At 39.9% G+C, this 13,128-nt stretch overlaps 1 protein-coding gene across 4 annotated transcripts in view; it reads right to left on the reverse strand.

Moving 5' to 3' along the window:
• Positions 1–13,128, reverse strand: part of itpr3 (inositol 1,4,5-trisphosphate receptor, type 3) — a 64,878-nt gene that overhangs the window by 36,305 nt on the left and 15,445 nt on the right. For all 4 annotated transcript variants that reach the window (XM_037772631.1, XM_037772634.1, XM_037772633.1 and 1 more), the window contains exons 3-18: positions 11,087–11,208; positions 9,661–9,747; positions 6,531–6,689; positions 6,219–6,317; positions 6,026–6,109; positions 4,573–4,719; positions 4,354–4,449; positions 4,051–4,095; positions 3,675–3,814; positions 2,715–2,814; positions 2,432–2,592; positions 1,978–2,119; positions 1,720–1,884; positions 874–1,046; positions 668–787; positions 122–203 (exon numbers count right to left, since the gene is read on the reverse strand). In XM_037772631.1, coding sequence (XP_037628559.1) covers positions 122–203; positions 668–787; positions 874–1,046; positions 1,720–1,884; positions 1,978–2,119; positions 2,432–2,592; positions 2,715–2,814; positions 3,675–3,814; positions 4,051–4,095; positions 4,354–4,449; positions 4,573–4,719; positions 6,026–6,109; positions 6,219–6,317; positions 6,531–6,689; positions 9,661–9,747; positions 11,087–11,208 — 1,922 coding nt within the window. The remainder of the gene's footprint in view (positions 1–121; positions 204–667; positions 788–873; positions 1,047–1,719; positions 1,885–1,977; positions 2,120–2,431; positions 2,593–2,714; positions 2,815–3,674; positions 3,815–4,050; positions 4,096–4,353; positions 4,450–4,572; positions 4,720–6,025; positions 6,110–6,218; positions 6,318–6,530; positions 6,690–9,660; positions 9,748–11,086; positions 11,209–13,128) is intronic.

A 13,128-nucleotide genomic window follows, 5' to 3' on the forward strand; every position in this document is an offset into this window, starting at 1 on the left:
GCCATTCATTCACATATCTTATATCTGGGTTTGCAGTATCTGCGGGTTCTGCAGCATATGTCACTAACAAAGTCATAAAAAAATATAGACCAAAAAAAAACAGAGATGCAGGCAGATTTACCTCGTCCTCGTCTCCGTAGTCATCCATTCCCAAGTATTCTCCCTGGCCGCCACCAGTGGGCGCATCTTTGGGGACACGACGTCTGGATGGAACAAAACAAAAATCAAGTGAAATTCTAACATGTTGACATTTACTCGCGTGTGTTGGACCGCCGGTATCATTTGTATTCATTCACTCTAAACGCGCCAGAGAGGAGAAGGAGCTCGTCTCCATAGATACCAACAACTTCTCTTAATTCCGCCATATCAACCATGGCAGAAATAACCACTGTTGCTGTTTTGTACATGTTGTGGAAGTCCCAGATATGTGAGAAAACATAACGCCATCGTGTCTGGGTTCATAACATCACCCGGCGGCGAGCTGTTTTCACGTACAGCACCATTTCACTGACTGTATCTAGCAAGCCACACGTCGTTACTGCAGTATGAACCCAGAATAAACACCTCCCCCTTTAATGTTAACCCTGTATGAATAGGGCCTTAGATGATGCAGAAATCGTTTGTGATTGAGGGGTCAAAGGTCATCCCTCCCTCCCTCTCTCCTTACTCTGTCTTGATGAGGATGTCTTGGTTTTTGGGGTCCAGCACACATTTACAGATGAGCTCCTGAGTGACCGGGATGGCCACGTTGTTGGACACACACAGGTCTGACAGGTAGTCCAGAAACCTGCACGAACACAAACACAATATAATAAACGAACAACAACAACATACTGACTGCCTCTCCCCCCTGCTTCCCCCTTCCATGTGTACCTGGGCTCTCGGTTCTTGCGGACCAGGCTGACGAAGGTCTCCACTTCGGTCTTGGTGATGTGTTTCTCCAGCAGCTTTCGGTTGTTGTGCAGCAGGGCGGTGATAGTGTCCTCAGCCAGGATGTCATAACCGATCTGACTCTGCATCACACCGAACTGCTTGGCTATATGCTCCTGGAGGAGGGAGGAAGAGGAGGGAGAGTCAGAGGCTTGCTGCAGAAGACATGCTCGACTCTAACCTGGTCTCCTGGGAAGGCGTATAAATACCACGTCATTACACGGACATTCCGTGTGTCATGAATACTCATTTATAGCTTTTTCACGTGTCATTTGTACGCCACACTAATGTCAGCACTTAAGTTTAGGCAAGAAAACTACTTAGTTAGGGTAAAAGAAAACATCACGGTTGGGCTTAAAATAAGTACATAAACTAAGTAAAACACGTACGGAAAACATGTGACAAACGTCACTAACATAACTTACAAAACAAAACAACGGTCAACAACGGTTTGGAACACGGGTCTTCTGGTTAAAAGTCCGTTGTTTGATGGAAATGGAGGACCAACTTGTTGATTTGAGGCAACAACATAAGTGTTTAATTAACGTGTCTCCATGACTTCCTCCGTCCATCCTTCGTGAATTTTCAGTACAAAGTAAAAACTAACATCACTAATTCGAACCACTAAAAGAAAAATGGTCCAAGTATAGAACCCTGGGGTACGCCTTTTGATACGGAGAAGCTAACTGAACTGAACACACTGAGTGAGATATGACAGGTACTGGTCATCATCATCATCATCATCATCATCATCATCATCATCATCATCATCATCATCATCCTCCTTACCTGGTTCTTGCGGTAGTCCTCCTGGGAGTGTCGGAGGACTCTGTAGCAGAGTCTGAACATGTACTGGTAGGGAGCGTTCTTCTGGTCCGCCAGCTCCTCCAGACGCAGCAGAGGACCCTCCCCTCCTCCCCGGTCCTTAAAGGGAGCCTTCAGGATGCCAAAGATCTGAACACACACAATCAGATATTTGGCCGTCATGTTTCCTGCTTCTGCTTCGTGATTTCTTTCTCAAATACCGGAGTCATTTTGGGATCCTACCTGTTTGAGGATGTTCTGTTCTCTCATCAGTTTCTGTCTCTCTCGGTTGGCTTTGGTCATGACTACGTCCAGGACCGCCTGACCGCTGTTGATGACGTCAGCCACGAAGAAAACCACGTCCTCCAGCAGCTTGATGGCAAACCTGACCCACAAAAAACAGCGAATATTAACTCTTCCTCAAGGCCTGCCTCCCTGCCTCATCTTGCTCATGTTCCCATGATTCTCTGAATTTGGAGACAATACAGGAAATATCTTTCGCTAATGTTGTTTTCAAAACAAAATTTTTTCAGAAACTTACAAGTTTGCAGTTTTGTCCAGAATGTTTACCGTGATTTCTCCGTAATCTACCGGTGGCTGTCAGTATTGAGTGGTTAGACGCCCTGCTTCACTTAACCATCATTCTTGGATTAGAGACATTTTCTACTAAACATTTAATTTAGAGAGAGCGTCATACCGGCGGTCGTTCTGGCTGATGAAGCCCTGGCTGAACTGGTCCACCATGGTGCACAGCATGGCGCTGGCATCGTTGGCAAAGTCCAGATCTCTGATCTCCATCACAGGAACGGAGACGATGGCGAACGCCTCCTTGTCCTCTTTAGTGGGACACGTTCCTAACTGAAAGACGGGTTACATTAATAAACACTCAGATACACTCTGACAACACTCATTTTTATTTGTATTGCACCTCTAGTCAATTGAAAGCATGTAAAGCTTATTTGAACTTGCGTGGGACTAACCATAAGTCTGATGGGTCTCTCCTCGTCTATGTCGATGGGGACGTTGGTGCTCTGGATCCAGGTGTTGGTGCACAGATGTCTCAGTCGTACGTACGAGTTTCTGAAAGACAACCAGCAAACTGTCTGTTCACTTTGCTTTATTTAAATCACTCTGCTCCTCTGTGGCGTTTCTAGTCCTGTGTGGTTCTCTGCATTAGTTTGTGAGGCTGAGTTTGATAAGTTCATCAACGTACTAACAAAATCGGCTGCTATGACTTTTTCTTTTAAAAGAAATACTGTTTTCACTCACTACGTAATTCCAATACTTTGCCATTTTTTTGGTTCTTTTGTATGAGGGGTGGAAGTCAGGGCCTGCTTAAGGCATAGGCAATATAGGCGGTCGCCTATAGGGCGCCACCTTCTGGGAGGGCGCTGGTCGCCCTCTAAAAAAACATAATTAAATAAATAAAAAATAAAAGGCACCCTTCCTCATTTTGTGACAAATGAACAAATAAAGAAAGAAAGAAAAACACTTTTCATCCCTGTAACTCGTTGTAATAAAACTGACTAAACACTTTTAAGCCAACAATATCAGGGACCATTAGAGCCAAATTTTGCCCCTGGTCCCAAAAGGGTTGACAGTTTTTCTCTCTAAGATTTAGTGTAAGTTTGGAGCGTTATTTAACCTCCTTTGCGACCAACTAGTATGACATGGTTGGTACCAATGGATTCTTTAGTTTTTTTAGTTTCATATGATACCAGTAACCTCAGTCTAGCTTTAAAACTGAGCCCGGTACAATCTTCAATAGATCGATTGTGTTAACGCGTTAAAGAAATTAGTTAACGTGATTTTGGGACCTTTAATCCAGTATGCACATTTTTTTCTTTACATTAAAACACTTCGTAGGACCCACTTCCTGTCCTTCTCTGTAGTATTTTAATGTGAAACATCTGCAGGAAGTGACTGCCGTGTGCTCCTACCGTGGTACGAACGAGTCGGTCTTCTGCAGCGTTGTCGGGTCGAGCTCGAACAGCGAGGCGATGTCGTTGCCGTGAGCCACTGCTACCAGCTTGTACTTGATCCTCTCGCCGTGGGAGCGCTTGTTGCTCCGACTATCCATCTACAGAGAGGTCAGAGGTCAAAGGATTAAAATACACAAACTGACCGCTCTTTACTTCAAATAGAAGAACTTATTAGAATAGTTTCTCCAGAGGGGATATTCTGTTATGTACTTTTACTGGGCTGATATTGTAGTCATGTAGTAATGTAGGTTATAACTTTCAGACCCGATAACTCTCTGAGGCTCGCTGCTGTTGATGAAGTGACGACAGTAATGAAGTTAAAACAGTGACTTACCGAGGCCGCCAGCTCTGTGGTTTCTCCTTTATAGCCCGGGTTCTCCTACAACAACAACGACAACAGTTAAAGATATTATCTACTGCAAGAAGCATTTTTTAGATTCGTCAAAAATATAAATAGGTGCATATTTTTCAGAATATGAATGTTTTCACTTCCTGCACCTCACTGTGGAGCTCTATAAGTATGAACATAATATGTAAACAAATGTAAATGAACATTACCTCCTGCAATAAAGTACAAAAAAAAGATACATTCATTCATTCATTCGTCAATCCTTCCACCCAGTGTTGCCATGGTTACCTCAGCAGCCAGGTAGTTGCCGGTGGCCAGGTGTTTGAAGCGATAGAGGCTGTTCCAGTGTCCCGCCCCCCCACGACACGGGTCATGATGGACAACCTGATGGACCAATCAGCACACAGAGAGAGTTTAATACAACTTCAGCTTCAGAGGAAACTCACCGTGTGTGTGTGTGTGTGTGTATATGTGTGTGTGTGTGTGTGTGTGTGTGTGTGTGTGTACCTCGACCTCCCACAGGGCGTTGGAGCTGGTCGCCGAGGTCGCAGACTGCCTCAGCGTGGTGCGGAGGAAAACGTGGAGTTTGCTTTTGTACTCGTCGCAGGTCAGAAACTTTTCCTGCTCAGCGTGAAACAAACGCACCACCTCGCCCTGAGAGACAGGAAGTTCATTTAAAGAGACATTAAAGGACATTAAAAAGACCGTCAATTTTGCATGAATTCAGTAACCATGACGACAAGTTTTTGTCTTAAAAATTCAATTCTTCACCACCGATGTAGAAAATAAAAGATAAGAACAGAGTAGAAGAGGATGGAGACCTTTTGATGCTGCTGCAAATATGGGAACTAATTATGATATTATTATTATTACAGTATTATTATTATTATTATTATTCAGTGGATTTTATTTATCTATTTAATTTCTTGCATTCTATCTTATTTTCATTTTTAATCTTATTTTGTGTTCCATTTTCCATCTTATTATGGCATTCTACCCCCGTTTTTATGTTCATTCTGTCTATTTTCCTTTATTGTAAAGCACTTTATGCTGCATTTCTAGTATGAAAGGTGCTATACAAACAAAGTTAGTATTATTATTCACAACTGCAACTGCTTCACACTTCTTCTGCATAGCAACAACAGCTGAGGCTCATGGGTATTGTAGTATTTAAAGTGATCCAACAACCCAAACTAATGGAAAAACCTGGTTTCTCAGAAACGATATTCTGGGCCTTAAAAAGAATATTGATAGTGCAATAATTAAAAATGTTAATAATTAATAGACGTTGTCAGGTTTTTGAACTACAGATCCATTATCCTTCTTTGACTGTTTCCCATATTTTTTGCCAATATTTGTTCAAATATCACAATTCTACTACAATATCACTGGATTACTGTGAGACTGAAGAAAACTTAAAAACATGATGATTCTCAGGCAAGTTCTGCAACTATAAGGAGAGTCTTTTTTCTATTATTTTCTAATTTTTTTCTAATTTCTTTTTCACGATGGATAACTGAGATGAGATAATCTCTGCATTTTAAGTCAAACTGAATCTAAAAATATGTGCATCATGTCTGTGTCTCCAGATTTCACTGAGTTATGACTCAGAGAAGGAGTCTGATTTTTTTTAATGCAAATTGCGGCAATCATTTTAAAGCACTTTAATATAATGAATAAATAAACAATTTCTAAAAACTGTGGGTCAAGACTCCCACAAAGGGTTCGAAACATGAATGTGAGGAGTCATGAGAAGCAGAAAAAAAACATGTTTTTTCTGTTTTACTGCATTAGTTCCTCTAATCTTTCCTTTTTTTCTGTGGATTACTGGTTTTGGTATTTCAGGCCTTTCAAATAAACAAGGAATAATTACTTATTGGCTGGTCACAACTGGTGGATGAGGGGTCACAAAGTACTTGTATACTGTATGTACTGTATGTAATGCAGTAAAGTAACTCACTCCTTTGAGGACTTCCTCTCGGTGGTCACTGAACATCATGAACAGGTTGATCTTCCAGCTGGTGTTACAGTTCACCGAGTTCACCTGCAGAGGGAGGAAGAGCTGTTGACTAGACGGTTCTGTTGCAGTACACGTCTTCATCAGTATCAGTACCGTATTCTGTACTAGTCTCGGTGTCAGTACTGTGTCTCACCTCCTTGCAGCCTGGATGGTCGCTCAGTTCGTAGTTTGAAGCGTGAAGCGGCTGACCGGCGTTCACCGGGTTCAGGATCACTTTATCTCCCACCACCACCTGCAACGGAGAACATACATTAAACACACACACTGCTGGTGATACTAGTGCAGATACTTCAAGTACTACTACTGTACTACTATGTCTCGCCCATATTAAATTATGCTTCAGGGATGAGGGGTTCTGTACAGAACAGAGCTGCACGCTGTTGTTTATGTGCTCATACGTTTGCTCCTACTTCGGGTGTTCAGGGTGATATAGAAGTGTATTTACGTTGTCTCCGTTGGCGCGGAGCTTCCAGAAGGGCTGGATGAAGAGCCAGGAGCCTTCGTTCCCCGTCCCGTCCAGAGTGACCCGCATGGCGTTCTTCTCCAACAGAGCCGGCAGACGCTTGTTCACCGTCAGGTATTTATTACTCTTCATATGGAGCAACTGGAGACAGAGAACGTGGCCATTTAGTTCACTGTATGTTAGATAAAGCTAAAGTACAAGTCGACTGATATTATTTATTGTTCTTCATGTTCAGACTCAAACCAACAGTGAATGTTTCTACGAACAAGTATTGTGTGTGTTTCAAAGCCTGATATCTCTTCTTCCTCCGTACCATAGAGCTCTATTGTTGCCCTTTTCTGACATTTTTCACTAATATTTTTCACATATTTTACTAATAATTTTCGGATATTTTACGGCTATTCTCCACAAATTTTTTGTATATTTTTCACAATTTCTTTCAGATATTTCAATAATTTAATTATTTAATAATTTATTTTTCACAAGTAAAATATGTAAAGAAAAAAAAGAAAAAAGAAATTAAAAGAAAAATCTCCCAAGTATATGTGAAAAATACTAGTGAAAAATTTCCAAATAAATATGTGAAAAAATATCCCCAAAAATTGTGAAAAATATTAGTGAAAAATTTCCCGAAAATATGCGAAAAGTATTAGTGAAAAATGTGTGAAAAATATGTGAAATATATCTGAAAAATGTGTGAAAATTATTAGTGAAAAATGTCCAAAAATGTGTGAAAAATAACAGGAAAAAATAACCGAAAAAAGTGTGAAAAAAAATTGTGAGAAATGTCCAAAAATACATTTAAAAATATCTGATGATTTTGTGAAAAATGTGTGAAAAATATTCGTGAAAAATGTCCAAAAACTTGAAAGATTTTCAAAAAACATGTAAAACCACATCAGTGAGCCTCACTGTGTCACTGGGTGACATGCTCCTTTATCACACTGAACACACACACACTGTGGTTTACTCTGACTCAATACCACATACAACGTCCTGCTGCCACTAATACTCATTAGAGAACCACATGTGGATTAAACCGCCGCTGAAAATAGTCCCCAACAAAGTCACTATTTCCTCCTGTTATAAAAACTACTGTGTGCAGCTGTTTAAAGGACAGGTTCACAAGGGTTTCTATTCTGTCTTAAAACAATATTCAGTCTGACTTCCTGTCTGGGTCTCTCATCTCTAAGCCCATTGGTTCCTGCTGAAGACATAAATCTTTAAGAATATATAGTTTCATGTTCATTCGGGAACCTGTTTGACAGTAACAGTATTGAGAGTCTGAATGTGAGATTTGATGAAGTCAAATATAGAATAACGCCAGTTTTATCTGGAGAGAGTGTGTAAACGTGTGAGAGGTGCAGCTCAGTTGTCATTTACAGTTTAATGTAACGTCTGTCTACCTGTCCACACCTTCAACACACACACACACACACACCTTTCTCCTGCAGGAATCTTTATCTTAACAGTCTGACACATTTTCACTCAGCAGCGACCACACCCAGATTCACTGTGTGTGTATGTGTGTGTGTATATGTGTGTGTGTGCGTGTGTATCACGATGACAGATCCTCAGCTCTGAAGCGAGTTCAATATTAACACTAAGAGATAGCAATATGTTGACACATAGAGCAGTAAGCAGTAAGACAGGGTGTGTGTGTGTGTGTGTGTGTGTGTGTGTGTGTGTGTGTGTGTGTGTGTAGCAGTAAGAAAGGGTGTGTGTGTGTATGTGTGTGTGTGTGGGTAGCAGTAAGACAGGGTTTGTGTGTGTGTGTGTGTGTGTGTGTGTGTGTGTGTGTGTGTAGCAGTAAGACAGGGTGTGTGTGTGTGTGTGTGTGTGTGTAGCAGTAAGACAGGGTGTGTGTGTGTGTGTGTGTGTGTGTGTGTGTGTAGCAGTAAGACAGGGTGTGTGTGTGTGTGTGTGTGTGTATATCAGACAAGTACAGTAAATGATCGCACATGTATCAACACGGTCAAAAGGACACATGTTGCCATGGCGAGGAGCGGAAGTCTACAGTGTGCATGTACGTTTACTCAAGTACTGTACTGTACTTTACTTTACTTGAGTATTTCCATTGTCTGCTACTTTCTTCCTCTACTCCACTGCAATTCAGGGGAAACATTGTACTTTATATCTTTCTTCATGTTCACACTCAAACTATTGTGTGTGTTTCAAAGCCTGATATCTATTCTTCCTCTGTGCCATAGAGTTCCATTGCTGTCTTTTTCAGTCATTTTTCCACTAATATTTTTCACATATTTTACTCATAATTTTCGGACATCTTCCGGATAATTTCCACATATTTTTTGGACTTTTTTCACATTTTTTTGTAATATTTTTTGTATATATTTTTCACAATTTGTTCACATATTTTACTAGTAACTATATTTTTTGCAAGTAAAATATGTACAAAAAAAAATATCCCCAAAATATGTGAGAAAGAGAAATATTTGTGTAAAATGTCCCAAAAAGATGTGAGAAATATTTGTGTAAAATGTCCAGAAAAATATATGAAAAATGTCCAAAAAATATATGAAAAATATCCTAAAAATTAGTGAAAAATAATAGTGAAATATGTCCGAAAGATGTGTTAAAAATATACAAAAAAATTGTGAAAAATATGTATAGTTAATTTATTATTCAATGTTTATATTTATTTAATTTTTTCATATTTTTTTGTAAATTTTTCATAATTTTCTTCACATATGTTATTAATAATTAGATTTTTTTGCAAGTAAAATATGTAAAAAAAAAAGATTTAAATATCTGAAAAATGTCCGGAAAATGTGAAAAATGTACAGTTATTCTGAGCAGTATGACTACAGTGTATTAATGTGCAGAGAGCAAATGTGTCAACGAAATCTGCTTATTGCTGCATCTGAATGCACCGTAACATATCAAACATACCGATCTGTTATCAAGAATGATAAACAGCCTTTTACCTGTATGATGATAACATATCACTGTTGTTTCAAACACTGTGTCTGAGCCAATCAGTAACCTGCACATGTCCTGTTTCCTATTGAGCCTTATTTTCAGTGCTGGACTGCAACAGAGCCTCAGTTTCACGTTTAACTTTATGAATAACATATATATGTTTGTAGATTACCTGCATGACGGTTCCGTATCTGACAACGTCTCCGTGGACTTTCTTGTTTTCTGTCTCGTTCTGCTTCTGCTCCAGGTTGGACGCATGCTGCAAAACACACACAAACACACAGTTCACTCTATTGACTTGTAACATGGAGTAAAATCTATCTGTGAACCCTGTCTTTATACGCCACAATACAACCAGACAATAACAATGAGCAGTCAGAGGATTTGTAGTAATAGTGAAACCCTCCTGTTCTCTGTCTCCTACACAGTCACATGTTTCAGACGGAGATCAGTTTCATCCTCTGTGGTGTTTGAGAGAACGGAGACAGAGCTGGCATGTGTTTAGCTTAGCACAAAGACTGGAAGCAGAGGGAAACTGCTAGCCTAGCTCCTAGCCTAGCCTATAGGACTTTGGTATTTTGATTTGTCATGTGCTTGTGGTTGATGTTAGGGCTGGGTACGATATATATCATCATAATGATATAAGTAATGGATAATGTACAGCGAGTCGGTCATTGTTGTGAGAGAAACCCTGATAGGGCGATACTGCACCCCAACGTGGAGCTTGCATCGCCCTGAAGGGGTTTCTTACACAACAATGACCCGCTAGCTGTACATTATCCCGCTTATTACGCGACTACTTAGTAAAGAAATCAATAATTTGACACAAAAATGGTCCTCCAGAGTCCGACATCAGAACTGTGCCCATAGCAACGGTCTGTTATACATAGCAACGGTCTGCTATAAAGAAATAACAGACCGTAGAACGCCGTGATCGACCAATCAGAATCAAGTATATCAAGTATATCGTATATATCTTTCTGTACCGTTTCTTTCACGATATAGGCTAGGCCAATATTTCTTTATTTTTTCTCAGTAATTTCACTTAAAACTGCTCTGTTCAATTTGCATTCAAGTTCTTAAAATTAGAAAATATATTAGTTACAAGTACAACATATAAGTATTTAATTTCCACCGGAGTATACAAAAATAGGCTTTACCATGGGGTTATTTCATATAGACTATTTATTTATTGAATTACCTGATAAAAAGGATTTGGGCCATATCGCCCAGCCTTACGTTTATGTCTTTTCAGATTTAGAGATGTTTTTCGTTTTTGCAAATACTGAACTTTATCGCTGATGTTTCTTGCATTCACCTTATGCCTAATTCACACTACACGACTTTAGCCCTGATTTTCCGTCCCCGACAAAAGCCCCAGATCGGAGGCAAATCGGCGTTCGAGCGCGGCGCAAACCATTGGAAATAACGGGGTTCACTTAGAAATGTGCTTGATTAGAAATGTACCTTGATAGTTCGAATCAACAACATTTACTGTAGGAGGTCAGCCCAAATAAAGAAAGGAAGAAAATCACATCATTGTATCGGACACACAAAAGGTTGAAAGTGATCAGACCAGAGTATCAGAAATGTGTTACCTGTAGTTTCTGCAGCAGAACCACATCACCGATCTTGTCCTTCTCATGTTTGGCTTGTTTGGCTTTCCAGAACTGTTTCTGAGCCGAGTACCGACTCATAGGACAAACCTTGAACAGGCAGTCTGAGAACACACAACACAACACCATAGATTAGAATAGAACCAGATAACTGAATACAGCTCACTTCAACATGACAGCATGAAACAGACAGAAGAGATCTTTATTTTTATTATATATTATATACATATTCTCTTTAACCTCTTTTACCTGATCGACCTGGTATCAGGTTCAGCTAAGCTGTGTGTTAAAACACTGCCTTTAAAAACTTCATAAAATGCTGTGGTGGTCTTTTTTTCTGAATTGTTTCTAAGAGACGAGGCATTAACGCTACTAAAACAACACTCCAAGTGAATTTTGTCCAAACAATGATTGTTTGGCAATGATTTCAATATTTTAGTTACAAAATCAACACATGAGAAATTGTATTTATACTTTATAATATTTTTGACAGTTTTTATATTGAATGTTCATACTTGACTTTGGTCAAAATTATACAATTTAGTTGTTTTTTTATTGATTTTATACTGTATACTGTGCACAATGGTAGAATGTGATGATGCACAGGGTAAATGTCATGGTCAAAGGCTCCATTGTGTGCCGAAGCCTCCTGTAGTGGATATCAGTAGTATTTAAGAGCCAAATTCCCTTTCAAGAGGTAGAAAACCCATTTGGCACACTTTGGGTATCCAAGTGGGCAAATGGGGAGTCCGCCTGGTCCTATCCTTACTAAAACCTTTGTAGAATCTATGTGCTTTGTGTTATTTATATCTGCGTTGGCACAGTTGTAGTCAAGGAGTTGCTGAATGAATTCAGTGGCATCTCTGTGCATGGCATCATTGCTATAATGGTGTTATCCACTGTCTAATTCTAGAAAACATTTTAGGCGAGGATAAAAATGTACATTTTCCTTTGGTTCATCACAATTTAGTCAGACATAGTAACAGTCACAATGTTACTGAAACTGAGGATGAATTCTCTGAGGTCTTACCTATCCATAGAGACCAAGATCATGCATATAGACCTGGTAGTTGTGGAGCTATTCTTGATTTACTTTGGGTATATCTGTTTAGGAGAACCACACCTTCCAGCATCCTAGGGCTGAAGAGGTTAAGTTTACTCTTCATGTATTTTATTCTACACATTGTGGAGTCACATGACGTCTCACTGTGTTGTGGTTGGTTTGAGCGATTAGTTCCAGAGTGGTTTTGATTGGTCAGTGGACCAGCGCCTGAAGCTAATTGGCTGTTTTGGTTTCAGAACATCAAAGCGGTGAAGCGTCTGACATTAAGCCTATCTCTGAGTTAGTTTATCACGTTTTCTGCCCCACGACCAAATATAGTCTTTCTCTCTATGAGCTGATTCATGGACGGACTAGCGGACCTAGTTGTTGCTGGTGGCGCAACAGGAGTCATTCAGATTCACCAACATGACGCTCCATCCATGTTTCAGTCTGAATGAAGGAGGTGGACCAACACACTGACGGTGTGTGGAAGGTTAGGGGTAAATATTGACTCTCCTCCAGCAGATCCTGTACATTAAAACCATTAACACTGCTACTGCATGGTGTGTGTGTGTGTAAGGCAAACACAATTTGCCTGTGTGTAATCACTCTGTATTATGTTGTGAGCTAAATGGACATTCAGGTTTAAAATCATCTTGACTTAGGGAAATGAGCTTTTAACACACAAACACACAAACGCTCTCTCTTCAACCCTGTCTCCTGCAAAACTGCGTTTCAAAACAAAAAAACAGAACAAAACAACTTAGTTATGTTTAGTAAAACATCATGGTTTGGCTTAAAATGATGGTGTGTTATTTTATTGAGCTGCAGATGTAAATGACTTTTGGCTTCACACGGGGCACCATAGCTATCTCCTGGGGGAAAGTTTTTATAAACGATTAAAGGTCCGGATTTGAGCCACTAGCCACCAATTAAATAGGCCTGGACTTTAGGACCACTTTAATAGAGAAGTGATATATGA

This window comes from Sebastes umbrosus, chromosome 6 (genome assembly GCF_015220745.1).
Source record: "Sebastes umbrosus isolate fSebUmb1 chromosome 6, fSebUmb1.pri, whole genome shotgun sequence".
Taxonomy (NCBI): Eukaryota; Metazoa; Chordata; class Actinopteri; order Perciformes; family Sebastidae; genus Sebastes; species Sebastes umbrosus.